Genomic DNA, 17,409 nt, shown 5'->3' with positions numbered 1-17,409 from the left:
GGGTATGCTGCAGCTATACACTTTAGTAATGAAGGGTCAGTCAATAAGGACCCTCTGGTACAGTCATAGATGCAGGAAAGAGTTAAACTAGTAGCAAAGACCAGAATCTAATCCAGGATCCTTGTAATCCTAAACTCCTTACTGATTATTATGCCTTCTCAGTCGGATACTTCAGTTAAAGGAAGACAAAAAAATAAAGAAAAAAAAAAAAAAAACAGAAAACCTCATAGCCATTACCAGTATCTGCAAATGCATCAAATTTATGTTAAGATATTACAAAGACACGTACTGAAGGAGACAAATCACGGCTGCTTCCAGCTCCGCTAAATTTATATTTTCAGCTGCATTGAGGGAACATTTATATTGAATCAACTTTTTTAGTGCTTTCTAATTATCGCAGCTATTGTTAAACAGAAATTACGCTCCATCAGGAGGCTTGGAGAAAATCAGAATTTCAAGCTCCATATGGGGAAAGTTTATTTCAAGAGCGAAATGGGCAAAACAACAAAATTATGCAAAAAGGTTGATGATGGTTTTATGTAACTTGCAAATCCAGGCCTCCAGCTCAAAGGGGGAATATGTGTGGTTAATAAGTTCTATTAAATAACAAACAAGAAGGCTGCAGGGCGAAGCCCTCATGGAGAGAAAGTTTTTTACAGAAGGGATTGTTTAAAGCAGCCCAAGTTTTCACATTGGCATATTAAATACATAAAACCTGCTAGATCAAGGTGACCTGTGTGTGTAGACGGCCTATTGTATTGGCAGCCAAAAAACTTTAAGTTCAAAAAACTTTGTACTGAAAACATAAGCAACCGGACTGTCCGTTTATGTAAATGCTTATAGCCCCCCTAAATATAGCACTTATGGCAGGGGTACACAACCTGAAGCCCACAGCTCGCACACCTGCCAGGCAGGATAACAAACCTGTTATTATTTATGGACTGTTGTAGGCACCTGTGAATGCAATGTGTGGTTTCTGGGGTGGTATTTAGTGCTGCATTGCAGCATCTATAATTTCTGGGGTGGTATTTTATGCTGTTCTGTGGTATTTGGTGCTTTTTGGTTACCAGTGCAGACCCTTGAAGTTGACCGTCATTAAAATAGGTTGTGCAGCACTGAATTATGGTAGAAGTGTTCTGATAACTTTATGTTATGTTGTAATGGGAGAATATATTGATGTAAACTGCCAGTGTCCGGCAGTGGTGACTGTGCAAGGACACATCCCTATACCAAGAAGAACTGTAATATCAAGTAGGGTAATTGAAGTTACCTAAAGGCAAGTGCACATACATAACAAATGGTAAACATATTTTTTGTATTTGCTAAAAAGACCCTTTTCATCCTTTTTGTGTTTAGAGCCATAAAAAAAATGGTTAACAAAAACAGACTTCTCGAAATAAATTCTTTCCAAATATTTGAGAACAGCAGGTCTGACCCCTCTTGAAAAGGGCACACATCCTCCTGTAACCATGTTGCTTTAACATTTGGTTTACATATGTATAGCATCCTAAGAGGTATTCCAGCTATGTCCTTGCCCCAAATGTGGAGAGGATTGTTTTTTGTTCTCTGCATGACACGGTTACAAGAGTTGTAATTTCCCAGTTAGTGCATTCCTCTGAAATATTTCTAATTTTATGGAGTACCGGTACCTGATCCTACCAGGTGTTATGATATGAGGGAAACCATAATAACCATATAAATGGATCTATCTTGGCAAGTGTGAAGCTGCCTTTAAAACATATTCTGTTCTATATTTATTTTTCTATTAATATTTTCCAAAGGAAAAACCTATTTATAAAGAAATAGATATGTGACAAACTTGAAAAAATAAATTCTATATATTGCAATTTGTCCCCTTTCTAGGTTTTATGGCCAGTTGCCTATTCCTTTCTGAAACTTTTTTCAATGAACGTCCTACCTTTTAGATACTTTCGGGATCCCCAGACAGTGACTAAACAAGTCATGGCAGTGCCAGAAATAGCTCACTTCAATAAAGAACCATACAGAATGTGCAATGACTCACAAGGGTACTTCAGCACAGCTTTCATTTACTTTGATGGGAAATAGGTACAATATTGTTCCTTGGGTAAAGTTAGAGCTAGATCAGCTGAACAGTTTAATATGCAACATAACCATAATATACTATATTATATTATAGTGGGTGGTCCAGTGAGAGATAGCTTAGGACTACCTACTAGTATAGAAAGTGCATGGATTTCAGTTATTTTGCAAGTTACAATGAATCTCACAAAAGCCAAGTATCAATGTGTAGTGCTGCTCCTGCTCTATAACTTGCTACTGGCACACAGGACTCCGTATTCAATGTAACAGGTTAATGTGACCTAATAAAGTAATGTCTTCCATTTCTCAGGCTAGTTTCGGTTACTGGCACAATGCCCTGTGGATATGTCATAAATGCATAGCTCTTGGACAATGAAAATGTTTCAGACAGAAAAATAACAGAGCTGTAATTTGAAGAGAAAAATCTTGTAGTGAATAAATTAAACCAATCTTTGAGAAGAAAAACCAAAAAAATTAAATTGATGTAAAATAAATTTCAGATTTTAATGGGTGCAAAGAGCTAAGTCCATAAAGGCCCTGTGTTTTCTGAGAACATAATACCTTGCAAAGCTGAAAAATTTCAAGGCTTGTTAGAGTTTATAGCCCCAAAACTGTAGCAGAACAGAGAGTACAGAGGAAATCAACTCCTGGAAATAGATTAACACCTTAACGACAAGTGGTGTAATAATACGGCAAAGCTTTGTTATAGATGTAGGATGCCCTCATCCTACATGGCGGGTGCCTGTTGTATTGTACAAATCCCATGACTGGTGCAAGGTTTTAATCAACAGGCAGAGATTGTACAGACTGTAGCTGCCCATGTGATGCATCATGGGTAACACAGAAGATTTAGAGAAATCCAACAGTCACCATGTTCGAGCAAAGCAGAAATGAGCCAGCACTGTGATGAATGTCTATACTATTTTGCATACCTTATACTAACAGATCAATCAAGAAATGCATGGATGGGAAAAAAAAATAGTTCCTGACACTTGTCAGGTGTGTATTGTTGTCCACAATCATTTCTTATGCAACAAAAGTTTTTGCTCACTTGACCTTGGAGAGAAAACAATTTATGTCGAAGATATTAAAATAATTATAGGGAATTGCAGTAGGAATTGCTCCTTTGCCATGGCAGACCATTGACATAATGTGAAGTGACTGGTTGGATGAGGCTCACACACGTATATCATGGGGGAAGCTAGTGCGCTTTGTAGAGCTACCATTTATCTTCTACCAGTGCACCAGGACTTAGCGTATCCAGGCAGCTGTCTAATCATCCATACACCAAGTGACAGCACTCCATTCCCCAAGCTGGCCTCTAATACCTCATAATAAGACCACAGCTAGTGATGAATTTGCAGAAGTTGTTGCACAGTAGGGAAAAATCGAGAGATGAATTATACAAGGATATGCAGAATAATCACTTACTACAGCACACTCAGAAAAGTAGCAGGAACTGTAATTTCACAGAGACTTATTAACAAATGACTTGTCTGGGATATGTACAACGTGGTGCGATTTTCTCCCTATTTCAGCAGATAAAATCAAAGTTTTTTTTTTTCCCCAGCTTTTGTCTCTCTCTATATTCCTTCTGTTAGAGCCGCTGGTAACCATGGAGATAACAGTGCTAGAATGTCTAAAAAGGTTTTCAGACTAATGTGTTACTGAATAGAGGAGTCTGCCTGTGAAAACGCAGTTCAGAGAGTCCGTGTCGGGGTGACCTGGTCATTTTGATCACTGTCTGACATCATGGCTGAGTGCGGCAGCATATTACACGTATGGAAGAACTTCCCATCACAGCAAACCGAGCCCCGGGAAAAGTATGGCTCATGTAAACACAAATCAAAAGGAGGCCAAAAAAAGGGGCCGGGCTCCGGAATAATAGAAGCACATACAAAAGAAGAAACATGAAAAAAGAAAGGGATCCATTGTCTCTGGACAGAATTCTCACAAGAACAACTAATTGCTAAGAGCTGGGAAAATCTGTCCGGGCAATACAGAAGGGTAAACTCTTCAACTCGTCGCCTGGTTTTATGTTAGGATTACATGAAACACACATGGCTTAGTGCACTAGGAGATTATCAATAATATGAGAAGGCTAGGAATAATTCCTACAACAACACACTCAAAGCTCCAGGTTATTGGAGCGCTCCTAAAATGAGGAGATAAAAAAGAGAATTTACAAAGAATCCTAAATGTTTTCACATCCCTTTACATTACACATATGAGGGTTACACAAGAGATGATACGGTGAAACTATCAGCTATGGCATTAGGGTGTTTACTTTGGGAATGAAACAATGTAAAGATCACCATGGAACCGGCACTGAAGGTGTGTAGCAAGCACAAAAATCCCCCCTTTGTCAGTATATGTTAGAAAAAATATATTGTAAAAGGCAATAACAATTTTTGTTGGACAGCATTCTATACATTCAGGATAATAAAAAGCAGATGCATTCATTTCTTTACACAGAGTTGATCAGACTCGCCAACGTCTCTAACAAGACAGACCCTCCCCCAAAGTGTCATTCAGCCATAAAGAACTTTCAGAGCGCACTATTCATGAAAACACAATGCCTAACACAAATGCTTGGAGGGAAAGGCACAGGGACCTTCCTAGAACTCATCATTTGTAGTCTTAGGAATCGCCGCACAAGTAATAAATGTACCCCCTACCAACAGGGGATCACTGGTCTATCAAAATCAAATGAAGCTCAATACGTTGGTGCTTTAAGCTATGCCATAAAAACTAACTCATATGGCAAAAACTTTGCTTAGTATTTGACCTGAAGAGATGACACTGAGTAATGAAGCCAAACACTAAACAGATATACACAGGAAGGTCAAGCAGTCCATACACAAAGGCAGAATCGGCCTATAAGCAAACCGAACAGAAGAGGGCCCACATTTATCAAAACTGTACTATGCGCCAGATAAAACCTGGGGCACAGTCCTCATGAATCTGGGGTCCTCTGCTCTGGAAGTGTGCACCACTTTGTTCATGCAGCAGAATCATGGCGCATGTCATAAATGTGGCGCAAACCCTGGCTAAGAAAAACCCAGGCTAACCCTGGACATGGTGCAGCCTCCACACAAAACTGGCGCAGACACACTATAAATACATGTACAAGCAGTTTGCACGTTCTATTCAGTGGAAAGTCAAAGAGAAAACTGCAAAAACTCTTTAATAAATGTGGGCTAGTAAATTTGTGTTTGCAATAACCCATCTAAAATAGGTTCCAGAACTGTAAAAACATGATCTGGTTACAGACAAAAGGCAAGCTATAGAAATCATATGATCGTCCATAGGAATGTGTGTCATGCACATACACACTATACAGTCATGTCTTTATAGGCAGGACATTGCCAGTAAATGTTATGCAATATTTGCTAATGGATTTCTCTTACCTACCATGTCAAACTTTCAGTTGTCTTCCACACAATTATTTAATGCTTCAACCCCTAGTTAAAGGGGTTATCTGGAAATTTAGGGAAGATAAAAACCTTCACCTTTGCCATTAGAAAGGCCTGTGGTTCTGTACATTCAATAAAAGGTTAACATACATAAAACACAAAAACTACAATGATCTGGAACAAGAGGGCCTGTGGGGGCTCACAATCTATATGGGAGGGTATATGGAGACACGAGGTGAGGGAGCAGAGAAGTGCAAGTATTGTGTGTTGTAGGCAATCCTAAACTTTTGAAGGTTTGGAAGGTGGGGGACAGTGACACGTTTTGGTGGAGAGTATTGGGAAGCACAGGACTACAATAATAATCAGAATTTTTCCTAGCACTTTCTACTGTATTGGTGTCTTTAGGATGCCAAAACAATTAAAAGCTGTTACAGGGTTAAGTAATGGCTTAAATTGCCATATGGGCACTTCGTTGTTTTTTGTTGTAGTTTGGGCATTCACTCTCTGAAAGGTATTCCATCACTGCCATAGACCATACTGCATAAACCTGCAAGCATAGAAGCTAAATATATAAGTAAGTTGCTTGTAATGAGAGTTACTTTCCTGGATAACACCTTTCAGATCAATCCCTGAATGCATGCACCCTAAAAACATGCTGCTTTTGTTATGTACCAGAATATACCAAAAAAAATGTACAGCAATAATTGGACTTTAGAACCTTAATTATAAAACCAATTCTCAAAAACCACTGGATACACTGGGTATTTTAGTACTAGGTTATAATTACATATTACTGAAGCAGATGTTGCATCTAACAGGACCGCTGAGCCACTACTATTCATAAGAAGGGTTTTCGAGAGAGATCAGGGAGAAGGTATAAGATCATCATTCCCATTAATAAATTATCACCCTATCCTGCCAGTCTAACAAGATCAGCATGCGGACAATCTCCATTTTCATCATTCGCAGGATTGTACTTGGGCAATTAAAGATTACATGAAACGCCCGCCGCTCCATTTACAACTAGCAAAAAGCTCTACATGCAAGAACTGCAAACTCAGCTGACTGCCAGCCTGGTAATAAAAGAAGAGACCGGGAGCAGGTCCATTTGTACTGGCAGAAAGTCACACAGCGCCGCCACAATCTGCCTTTTACTCTGGAGCAAGACATTACAGTTCTAAACCAAGATATTTAAGCATTCGCTAAGAATTTTTAAGATCCTCAACAATGTCAAAAGAGTAAATGTGCGAGATTGTAGATTGTACACACACTTGTATTGCAAGATGACCCTTTCTTCTTTGGCAGCGGTTACCCCATTGTCAGCAGATGTTCAAGTGATTTCTACTTAGCCTACACTGTAGTTGGAAACAAAATGCACTAAGTGTACAAGATTAGTAACTTTAATATTATCCCTAAAGCATATAAAACAAACTATTGTATTGTGGTGCTAAGCATAATACACGGTCTTGTTTTTCAATAAAAAGGCTTAAAGAAAATCAACTAACAAAATTAAGTATGATAAACCTGGTAATCTCATATTTGTTATCCATGTAGTCTTTCCTTCTAAAAATCAACTTATAAAATTATGCAAATAAGCAAGAAGGGCTCTGGGGGCGTTGACAAAACCCCTCAGTGCTGCAGCTTCACACACTTTTACACAGTGCATGAGCACTTCCACCTCTGTGTGCTGAAACTTCCTCTGCTGCTGTGAGATTAAATCAGGTAGAGGGAAGAGGGAGCAGAGGGGGAGGGGAGAGAGTGTAAGCCTGAGAAGTTTCAGCACTGTGGGACTCTGGTAACACCTCCAGGCAAATTAGCATAATTTTAAAAGTAGAAGGAAAGAGGTCATTGATAATAAATATACGAAGATTACTACAGTCGCAATGCCTGGATCTATTTGTAAGTGCCTCTTGTTTATCATGGATGATTTTGATGATAGATTTCCTTTGATATAGATGAATATAATTATGTGAAGAGTGCAAGATCATCAGGTGCCTCAATAGTTACACTTTAAAGGGATCAGTAAAAGAGAGGGGAGTGATGAAGGACGTAAAGCTGTATACCATATCATTAGGAATCTAAGCAGAAGCTAGAATACTCTTTCCAATGAAATATGAATTGTTCAACCTAATCTACACAGCTAAAGTATTAACACTTTGTACACCGACAACTCCCTTGCCTAATGCTCTGACTACAAAAGACAAACCAAAGGAATGTGAATGACGTCATATTAACCCTGAAAGGAACTGTGGACACCAGAACAAAAGAGAACAAAGTCCCCTTCTAAATGATCAGTAACTCTGGCCAAAATTTCACCGACTGTTCATTCGCTGCTCTGCCTAAGCAACCAGAACACATGGGACATAGAAATGCTAGCTAATGACCATAGACACATTCAGATGCCAGAAATGTACTTAATAGGATACAATGGAATCCTATGAAAGGTGGAAGCGGGGTGCAGCCCACAGACATGCTGCAAAGTACAGTGTGTGCTCACCAGTTATTGTATCTAAAGTACCGTACATCTGTTTCATGTCAGTCACTGCACTGACAACAAGCTTTACATACAGACACAACACATGGCTTGAATTGTACAAACAAGCCATTGCTGCTTATGATCCTGGACCCTGGTGACCTGATTATTTCTCTTTCAATGGTCAAACATTTCAACTGTAAAGTTATTCTGTACAAAGTTACATCGCACCTGTCAACACCAAAATGTGACAGCGAAGCAGGAATGCAGGTTCACTTCAATGTCCTCCTGTGACCTTGGGCAATCTCTCTATTCCTTACATACAGGATTGGAGCCAAACCTCCCTGCTCATCTTTACATAATGTACTTCACAACCGGGGAATTGACTTGCTTTTCCAGACTGTCCTTCTGGCTATTTCCCATTTTCTAGACTCTATTTAAGACTAATAAAATAAAATTTGGTGTACCAAAATGACCAAATATTTTTTAAGGGCAATCGGTAAAGTATATCTATCAGTACTCTTAAAATCTAAAATAAAGATGCAGAATACTAGTAGTAAGCAGCAGGTGCAGGGGAAATTGCTAGACTTGCGGCTGCTCCAGGCCATCAGGTACCAGACAGGTGGAAAAGTCACAGCTCACAGTCATGTACAAACATACAAGTGATCATGTTTCTTGCTGAACTTTTAGGTTTTGGGAGTAAGCAGTGCCGGTAGGATCATGATCATTCTTCATTCCTGTACAGGTACACTGACACCTTGTTGAAAGAAACTCAAAAGACTACTATATGGGAACTGTAGACAGAATAGGACAAGGGATCTCCCAGAAGACAAAACTTTACATGCTGTGGAAGTGTCATGACATATATTGACATGTATGATGCAGGACCTAATGACTGTCACTTTGTCTCCCTGAAAGACAACTTTATCTATCCATTACTTAGTTGTATATACAGCCCATCACATTCAGAAAGAAAATGAAAGTCTGACCCATCAGATAGCAAATACCTGTGGAAAGTGATAAAACAATTCCTATCCTCTTCGTCTCCTGGTTATCACATGGATCCTATAGTATGTTGATAAACAAGCACATACAACACATTCTGAATTGAAGCCACCATTTCCATCCGTTTTATGTGCAGAACAACCCACTGTAGTGAAAAATAAAAGCTGCCTTCATCCAGCTACAAAGATGCCCTTAAATTTTCTATTATAACCACAAACTAAAGACATTGGGCACAATTACTTACCCCACCGGAGGAGTTCACAGAAAGTGCACTGTTGAACGATAATGCACTTTGTCGCATGTGCCTAATGACCTGCATGTGTCGCTTCCCCGCTCAGGTCCAATGTAGTTCCCTTTCTTCTTCCTAGTGCATGTAAGTGCTTGATCTTGCGACACAATTTCAAAGTTAAATCCCTTGCTCATTCCGAATCAGTCGGATCGTCACGCCACCCTACCCCCCACTTCTGTCTCATGAAAGCCGGCAACGCCACAATCCGATCGTGTGCGACACAATTCCCTGTTAAATGTCTGTCACAGCCGTGCCAAACCCAAAAACAGTGGAAAGTCAGACTAAGTAAATGTGCCCCATTGTCAGATATTTGGATATGACCCTTCACGTGTTTGTAAAAGACTTTTCTTACCCTGAAAAATTTCTGTACAATTTACATAAAAGATCACCTTTCTTTCTGTTCTTTAGCAGTCCTTGTGGACACAGCTTTAATATGTGGAAGTTTGGAGACATCTGAACAATCTGGACCTAGAATTTACATATTTATACTGAATCCCAAAGCCACAATAGTCATTGGAGGACCAGTCAAAGGGAAAATACAGATCTTTTAGCCCGTTACCCCAAAATAATTTTTTTCTGGGCAAGATTCATTGATGTCAAAGTCAAGTCAGCTACACGTAGGGATATGCCTGGCTTTATGTGATCTACATATTAGGAAGTGCTTGACGGTTGACATCATTTCCACAGAATAGAAGATTACTTATAAGAACATCAGTTTCTTTCATCTACACATGGATACATAGTTTACTTTACTACTTTGTCTCATGTCCTGTAATGCAAATAAGATCTTGGCTGCATTAAGACACAGGAAGGTATCATTATTCTCATTGTTCTAGCTGGGGGACAAATAAATTAACCTTTTAATTGCAATTACAAAAAGAAAAACAGAATATCCTGTTCCCCAACACTCATTTCCATGAGGATTTTTGGACAGATGTAGTTAAATTGACTGGACTACATACAATTAACATTGTAGCAGATTTAGTCAAGCAGGTAACAGAGTTGCAGCTCTTTTTTTTCACAAAAAAAAAAAACAAATTAAAAAAGTCTTATGGCCGGTATAAAGCAGTCAGTCAGGTGATTCTGCAAAAGCTTAAATCCCACATGAGACTTTTAATCCATTCGTTGCTGCTAAAAAGGAATGAGAAATCAAAAGACAGACTTAAAGGGAACTTGTCAGCTCCATGGTCATGTAACCCTAACCCTAAGGGACAAAGACCTGCTGCGATTGAAACGCGCGTCGGGGTGCACGCCAGGTAATATCATGTCCTCCTCTTGGTCACACTAGCTTCCACTCATTTTGCACTATTTGTATGTGTTTATCCATGTTTATCATTTGGCGTTTGTGACCTCTGTTATTATTACAGTATACCTGCTAGCTATATAAGGGCTCTACCTCATTATTACTTTACACCCATTGTCGTTCATTACATGTTTGGGTCCCTTATATTGTACATTTTACATTTGTTTATGTATTTTAGGACATATTACCTGGCATGCTTTTTTGTATCTTTTCTGAGATGCTTCTCAGTCTATTTTATGCATTCCCATTGTTGTTTACTAAATAAAGATTTTCCCTTTTATGTTGTTGCATTGAAGCCTTGTCCTTTCCTCTTGTTTTTGTTTATCAAATGAATTCAGAAGTTCTACAAATAGGAACTTTTCAAAAAGTTGCAAATTTCGGTGCAAATCCACTCCATTCCCTCATTGCCAAAAGAAGAACTTATGAAGTAGTTGCAACAAATTAGCAACTTTTTAGCTAAAAAGTTGCATATTCACATTAACACCTCATGTGCTACATTTATGTTTAAGCCACTAGGATATATCTGATGCCCAAAAAACACGTAGAGAGCTACTCACTCTAAAAAACTGGAGCAAGATCCTGAATACTGAGAAATCTGCCCTGTTGGGTCAAATTTAGGTTAGTTTTATACTACTTATTAGTCATTGTCTGAATGATAAATCTGACATAGTTTAGATCACACAAAATTTGCCAAAATTCTGGTATGTTTGCTTAGTTATTAACACAAGTCTCTTTTCCCCACTAATCCATATACCTTTTATTAGTGTACACCCCGCTGAAATGTTAGTCATTTTAAAAACCCCAGATAAATGTGCCACAAGGTATGTGTAGGTAAAGTGCTTTGCATTATAAGATCAGTGGCCTTAAAAGGACACCTACCACCAGGATCAAGGATTTTAAACCAAGCACACTCACATCCAGGAACCACTCTTCTCTAAGCTTCCTATGCCCTGGTTTAAAAAAAGCATTTAAAATTATGCAAATTTTTCGCATAATTTTTAAAGTTTTTTTTCTTGAAAACAATGGCATAGGCAGCTTAAAGAAGGGGGGAAGACACCAGGATGTCAGTGTGCTTGGTTTACAGTCCTTGATCCTGATGGTAGATGTCCTTTAATGCTGAATAATAATTTTTATTGGAGTGCAAATTAGTACTGAAAGTCAACTAAGCTCAATGTGGGTCACTTTCAGTAACGATTATCTTTCAGCTTTGGCTCAATAAAAAGATCTTCCCAAAGATCTGCCATCCCTGATCCAGACAAGAACGGGGTCTTGCCCAATAAATGACATGGCATATGAAGCATGCATCGTGCCGCTCCTTTCAGTGGGGGGCATGTATCACGACGCAGAGGTGCCCAATTTATGACTGAGCAAGTGTTTTTCACGGAAACCCTAAAGCTGATTGGTGACAAATTCTCTTTAACTTGTTTAAATTATTTGCCTGAAAGCTCAACAGAAACTAAAAATAAGGCGAATAAACTCCTTATTTACTAGGTTTGGTTCTAAGAAAGGAACCCATTAAGAGTTGTTGTGATGAAGGTCAAACAATGTCAACAGTACAGAACAATGCAGTTTCGCTGTTAATGTGTAGACAATTGTGCAAAGCACTTAAACAATCTGTACGCAGACTTTTTGTGATGAAAGGCATGCACACTCACACAAAGCTCAAGATGGAGAATACAAGAGGCACTTGGAATATTCTGAAACCCATAGATCTGAAGGGCAGGACCTCAGACAGAAATAACACTATTGTCATTTCTGCCAAAAACCCTACCTGTACTCCTAGCGCAACATAAATGGATTGCCTTACCAAAGGAAGATTCTTTCATACACACATGGGAAAACCAACAAATGATTAGTTTTATGCCGTTTACTCTCTTGTATTATATAGAAACATGGACGTAATCCATGATAACACAAAATACAACTCAAATAAGTTTCAAGAAATATATACACATATATATGTACAGTAGAGCCAAATCAGAGTGTTGCATTGCATATAACTCAGAGTATGTAAAGAACTGATACATGTAAAGGAACTTGATTTGCAAAGTCCTACGAAATATAATGGAGCTATATAAATAAATATTATTATGAAAGGGAACCTGTTCATCTGCAAGCTGTTTGTCATAACGCATAGGGAGCCGAGCAGATTAATATACAAGTTGCAAGTCAGTGTAACAGATCTATATTTAAAAAGAGTCACCAAACATTTAAAGCTTTTTTTATCATTTCAAAAATGAGTAGAGCAGGTGATGATGGTAAACATTGTAATACTTCATGGAGGAAAAGCATCTGCTCTGTGGAATTTTTCTGTGGATCTTTCTCCTGTAGTGAGCAGTGTAACTGAAAGCCTCTGAGGTCCATCCACTTCAGCGGGATAAGGGAGATGAGAATATTTCCATCGATGATTCAGCTTGAGGTGAATAGACTTTCTAGTGAATGTCTAATTAGACAATTTATCAAGTCATGAATATTTCAGCTGTCAGTGGATACAGGACAGAAAGCAGATTTACACAAACTTATTTAATATAAAAAGACAGGCAGAGGAAACTGAAGGGCCATGGAAAATAGTTCAGAAATATTACAAGTTTTAATATCACCTGCATTAATAATTTGTGAAATGTTTATTTATGCTTTAAATTGCTATCCATTCTGTGCTTACAAACAGTAGCTGAGTCCATAGGTGGGCCTATCAGTGACAGCCTCCATGTAAGACACATAAAGAGATTACATTAATAGATAAATGAGAAATTATAATGAACCCTCAAAGTATCCATCTATTTGCTCAGCTCCTACAGCTCTACAGCATTTTTCATGTGTCGGGTTCACTTTAAGCGTGACGCCCAATCCTGTAGTATTAGAGTCTGTGATAATCTGTGAGCTGCATAACAAACATGTCAGCAGCCTGAGACCACAGAGACCCTGCTCCTTCTGTATCTCAGCATCAGCACTAGCCCGGGGCATCACAAACACCTAGGAGGCCTGGAAAGGCCAGATAGAATAAAGCTCCAGCAGCTACTTAAGATGAATAAGCTGTCATGAAGTAATGACTATCAATCACTGGTGAAGGAGGTCCGGCCATTCTTCTAATTACATAGCGACCAGGGGGAGACAGCATAGTGCATCCAATGACTGATGCTTCACCACCACAACTACCAATTACATTACTCTCTGCCTTGTATATACCTTGTCATATGTTAAAACATGCTGGACAATCGTGGACAGCAAACTTATTAAACAAAGTAGTCCTAATGCTGCTCATGAACAACTTGTTACATTGTTTCCAATACTTCAGTCCATGGACATCCTGGTTCCTTCATTTTCTATTGAGTTTGGAACTAACACTAGGGAGGCCGCCAAATGACAAAAGTGTCACAATAATCCCCATCCGAAAAGGTGGCATGAGATGACAGCATGGCCACAGAGACTAGACTCCCATACAATGACATTTAAAAGACAAATGCAGGGCACACTGAAACACAGATCAGACATCAGCGACAGATACTAATGGCCAAGTAAGAAGACAGTACGTGAACAAGACACTAAAAGTTAGGAAGCATCCTTCATCTGTCTAGATAAAGTACAAGTCTCTCAAGAGAAGCCACTGGGGACATATACTACATTTAAAGCGATCAATAATTTTCATCTGGAAACCAAGAAAGAAATATCATCTGAGTGCATTGTGCTGCCATCAATGAGATTTATTTCTTTCCTTTGTCTATACAAGTAAACCTAGATGTCGTGACGCCCAGCCACGGCTTATTCACCCGACACACCCTGCTAATTCACAAAATGCTCCCACCTGCTAAAGTTATCAGTGCATACGGGAAACAAACAAAAATGCTGTCTAATGAGATCATGTATTATCCAGATACCGAGTGTACACGCCGAAATCTACAAGTCGCAACGTATTGGAAGAGTTTCCACTAACACTTAGGTGTGTGAAATGCGCTGCATACCATACAGCATATAGAACTACTCCCACATGTGGGGTATTCTGCTGAGAGTTACAATGGGAATAGGGAATGTTACAGGATGATACTGTACATACTTGAGGTGTACATTCCGCCATCAGTCAACCTTTAACTTAATAAAACCAAGTTGTCAATTTAATACAGAAGCAAAAAGTTGGACAAACATACTAAAAGTTTTGCAAAATGTGAATTTCATTTCCCTGGCATGAGAGGATAGGTTGAATACAGGACCTGATCACAGCTATTGAAGGTCTATGAAAAACTATGGTACAGACCTATATTTGTTAAGACAGTTTTTTGGTTTCTGGAACGGTAACACACAGAACAGGCCATGTTCAATTCTGTAGGCCAATGCTACTAAAGAAAGACCTCTTATGCATCCAGTGGCAGAATATGTGCACAGAAAGCCAGTGCAGGTTATTGGGCATTTTATAGTTTAGATCCATGTTAGTCTCAAGCTACTCCTTGATACTCCGGGATACAATGATTCAAGGAAATCCTTGATGACCAGATATACCTGTTGTACTGTAAAAAACGGTGGAGTGAAAAGGGCAATCCTAAATATACCACTCAGTATTTCCAGTCTCCCAGGGCTCACTTCACACCCTGCTATTTGTCACGACTACTTTTCCACAAAGCAAAGATCATTGTATCCATGGTCGGAGAACATCTTCTAAATGCAGCTCATTGCAGCGCTGTCCAAACACCAAGCAGCAGAAGGGGAATAAAAAGCAATCATATCCAGTTGATCTGAGTAAATGCACAAGTCATAATTTCTGTTTACTACCCCATGGGTGATAATGTGGCAGTCACCCCTGGCTTACTAGCTAGATCATCTATGGATTGGCATGGAGATAATTTGCATAGAAGTTACAAAATCATAGGGCTGGGTCCAGATGATATGATGCTCTAAGTGCCATCTCATGCACGGACAATAAATTGGCCTATATCACTCCTAAATGATCAAGTTACTTTATAGAGAAACTTCGATGTCTACATAAAAGATGTTGTCACTGTATAAAAATCTTACCGCCCTATCAGGCTTTACCAAGCCATTTCCAATACTAATGAGATAGGTAGTAAAAGTGAAATGCAATCTCATGGATGCAAATATTGATTATTGAAATAACATGGCATAATCTCTCCTGCTTTCAAGATATTAAATTACAAAAAGGATGTGGCGACAGGAGCCTTTTACCAGGAGATGCATCAACATATTGGCTTTTTGGAGATGGGGGGGAGGGAGAAACACGGATTCTGAGTTCACGAGGGGAGAGTTCTTTAAATATTCCTATGCAGATTCCATCCTGAGAGATATCCATTATGACTTGAGCAAATCTCTACTTTATTATCCTGCTGTGTCTGGCACAGGAAGCTGGATGGCACACACCAGCACACAGTGCCAGGGTGCAGCAAACAGCGTGCCATGCAGGGAAGAAGCGGCTCCCATTTTCCTGGGATAAGATGAGGACAGCAGTGCAGGTATCATTTCATCTGTCTTATCCTGCAGATTACAGATCAATATAGAAGGGAAATGACTGGATCACACCCACATCTCCTAAATCTCAGTCCTCCCATCATACAGATGCAGCAGTGCTGGATTTCTCATTGAACTCACAAGATTGACACAAGTCCCCAATAAATTCCTACTACAGTCTCATAAAATCTGTCTGGAGAAGGTGCATGGCTGAGCACAATGCCAGCTGCCTGCTCCTCACCAACTCCACAGGAAAGTACAATCAGATGCTGGAGCCTGGGATGAGGAGGAATGTAAAGTATGCAGCATCCAGAGCCCCCCAGACACGTAACATAGGGGGGCTAGGCCGCCTTGTGTACCGCCTATGGCCGGCCAGAAGTTGTGTGGGAACTTGTACACACACAATACGGATGACACACTGACCTGTTGCAGTTCTGCAGGCATCTATGCAGCTCAGGAGTGCAGCCTCCGTGCACAGGTCACTATAGCCGGTGACAGCCCGCGCTGCTCTCCCACCGTCTCCCGCACCTCGTCCGCATCAACACCCAGATCCTGTCAGAGCTGCGGTAATATCCCACATCCAGGGCAGCCCGGTCCGTGTGAACGAGGTCCAGCAGAGCTCCTTTGTACGCGCTCACATTCCCCTTGTCGTGTCCCTGGCAGACTGCCGCCCCACACTGAGCAGACCCCGTCCCCCTCCTCTGAGGGTGGGAGCAGATAGACGGTCACAGCTGGGAGCTCAAATAAAGCGCTCCCAGGCCACACCCAGCAGACAGGCGGCGGGCAGCGCCACACGGGAGGGCACGGGCACGCTGCACAGGGGACCGTCTCCTGCTCTGCTCATACTCTCTCTTAAAGGGGCATAGTACTGCTGTGCTTAGGAGAGGAGGTCACTGCATCACGTGGCGCCCACCAGCTCAGCACAAGATCCATCCAGCAGCCCTCTGCTTCTCCTTATATGGCAGCATAATGGGCATTGTGACCCTCATGGGGATCCAGCATGACCCCCCAGTACACACCACACACAGCTCCATTCACACAGAGCCCCCCTCATGGTATGACTCAGCTGATGTGCCCAGGTATAGGAGGGACCCAGGGTCACCCCTCATCAGTGCTAAGGAGCCATGTCAGAGGTCACATCACCGCCTCTCACATGTGCTCTGTATATTAGTAATTATCCTCCCCATCTATACTGTATATTAGTAATTCTCCCCCCCCCCCATCTATACTGTATATTAGTAATTATCCTCCCCATCTATACTGTATATTAGTAATTCCCCCCCCCATCTATACTGTATATTAGTAATTCTCCCCCCCATCTATACTGTATATTAGTAATTATCCTCCCCATCTATACTGTATATTAGTAATTCTCCCCCCCCATCTATACTGTATATTAGTAATTATCCTC

The 17,409-nt window shown here is 40.2% G+C and overlaps 1 protein-coding gene across 7 annotated transcripts in view; it reads right to left on the bottom strand.

The window, feature by feature from the left end:
- The window catches only part of ARVCF (ARVCF delta catenin family member), a 463,598-nt gene that overhangs the window by 98,816 nt on the left and 347,373 nt on the right, over nucleotides 1-17,409 (bottom strand). Inside the window, exon 1 of one of the 7 annotated variants that reach the window (XM_072144476.1) lies at nucleotides 16,422-16,843. The exons of the other annotated variants lie outside the window; for them this stretch is intronic. Within the exon in view, the coding sequence (XP_072000577.1) occupies nucleotides 16,422-16,442 (21 nt within the window). The 5' untranslated portion in view covers nucleotides 16,443-16,843. Of the gene's footprint in view, nucleotides 1-16,421; nucleotides 16,844-17,409 lie in introns of those variants that run through there. 7 annotated transcript variants of the gene reach the window in all.

The sequence above is a fragment of the Engystomops pustulosus genome, chromosome 1 (assembly GCF_040894005.1).
Source record: "Engystomops pustulosus chromosome 1, aEngPut4.maternal, whole genome shotgun sequence".
Lineage (NCBI taxonomy): Eukaryota > Metazoa > Chordata > Amphibia > Anura > Leptodactylidae > Engystomops > Engystomops pustulosus.
The sequence above is the reverse complement of the archived record's forward strand: the minus strand, read 5'-3'. Positions and strand labels throughout refer to the sequence as shown.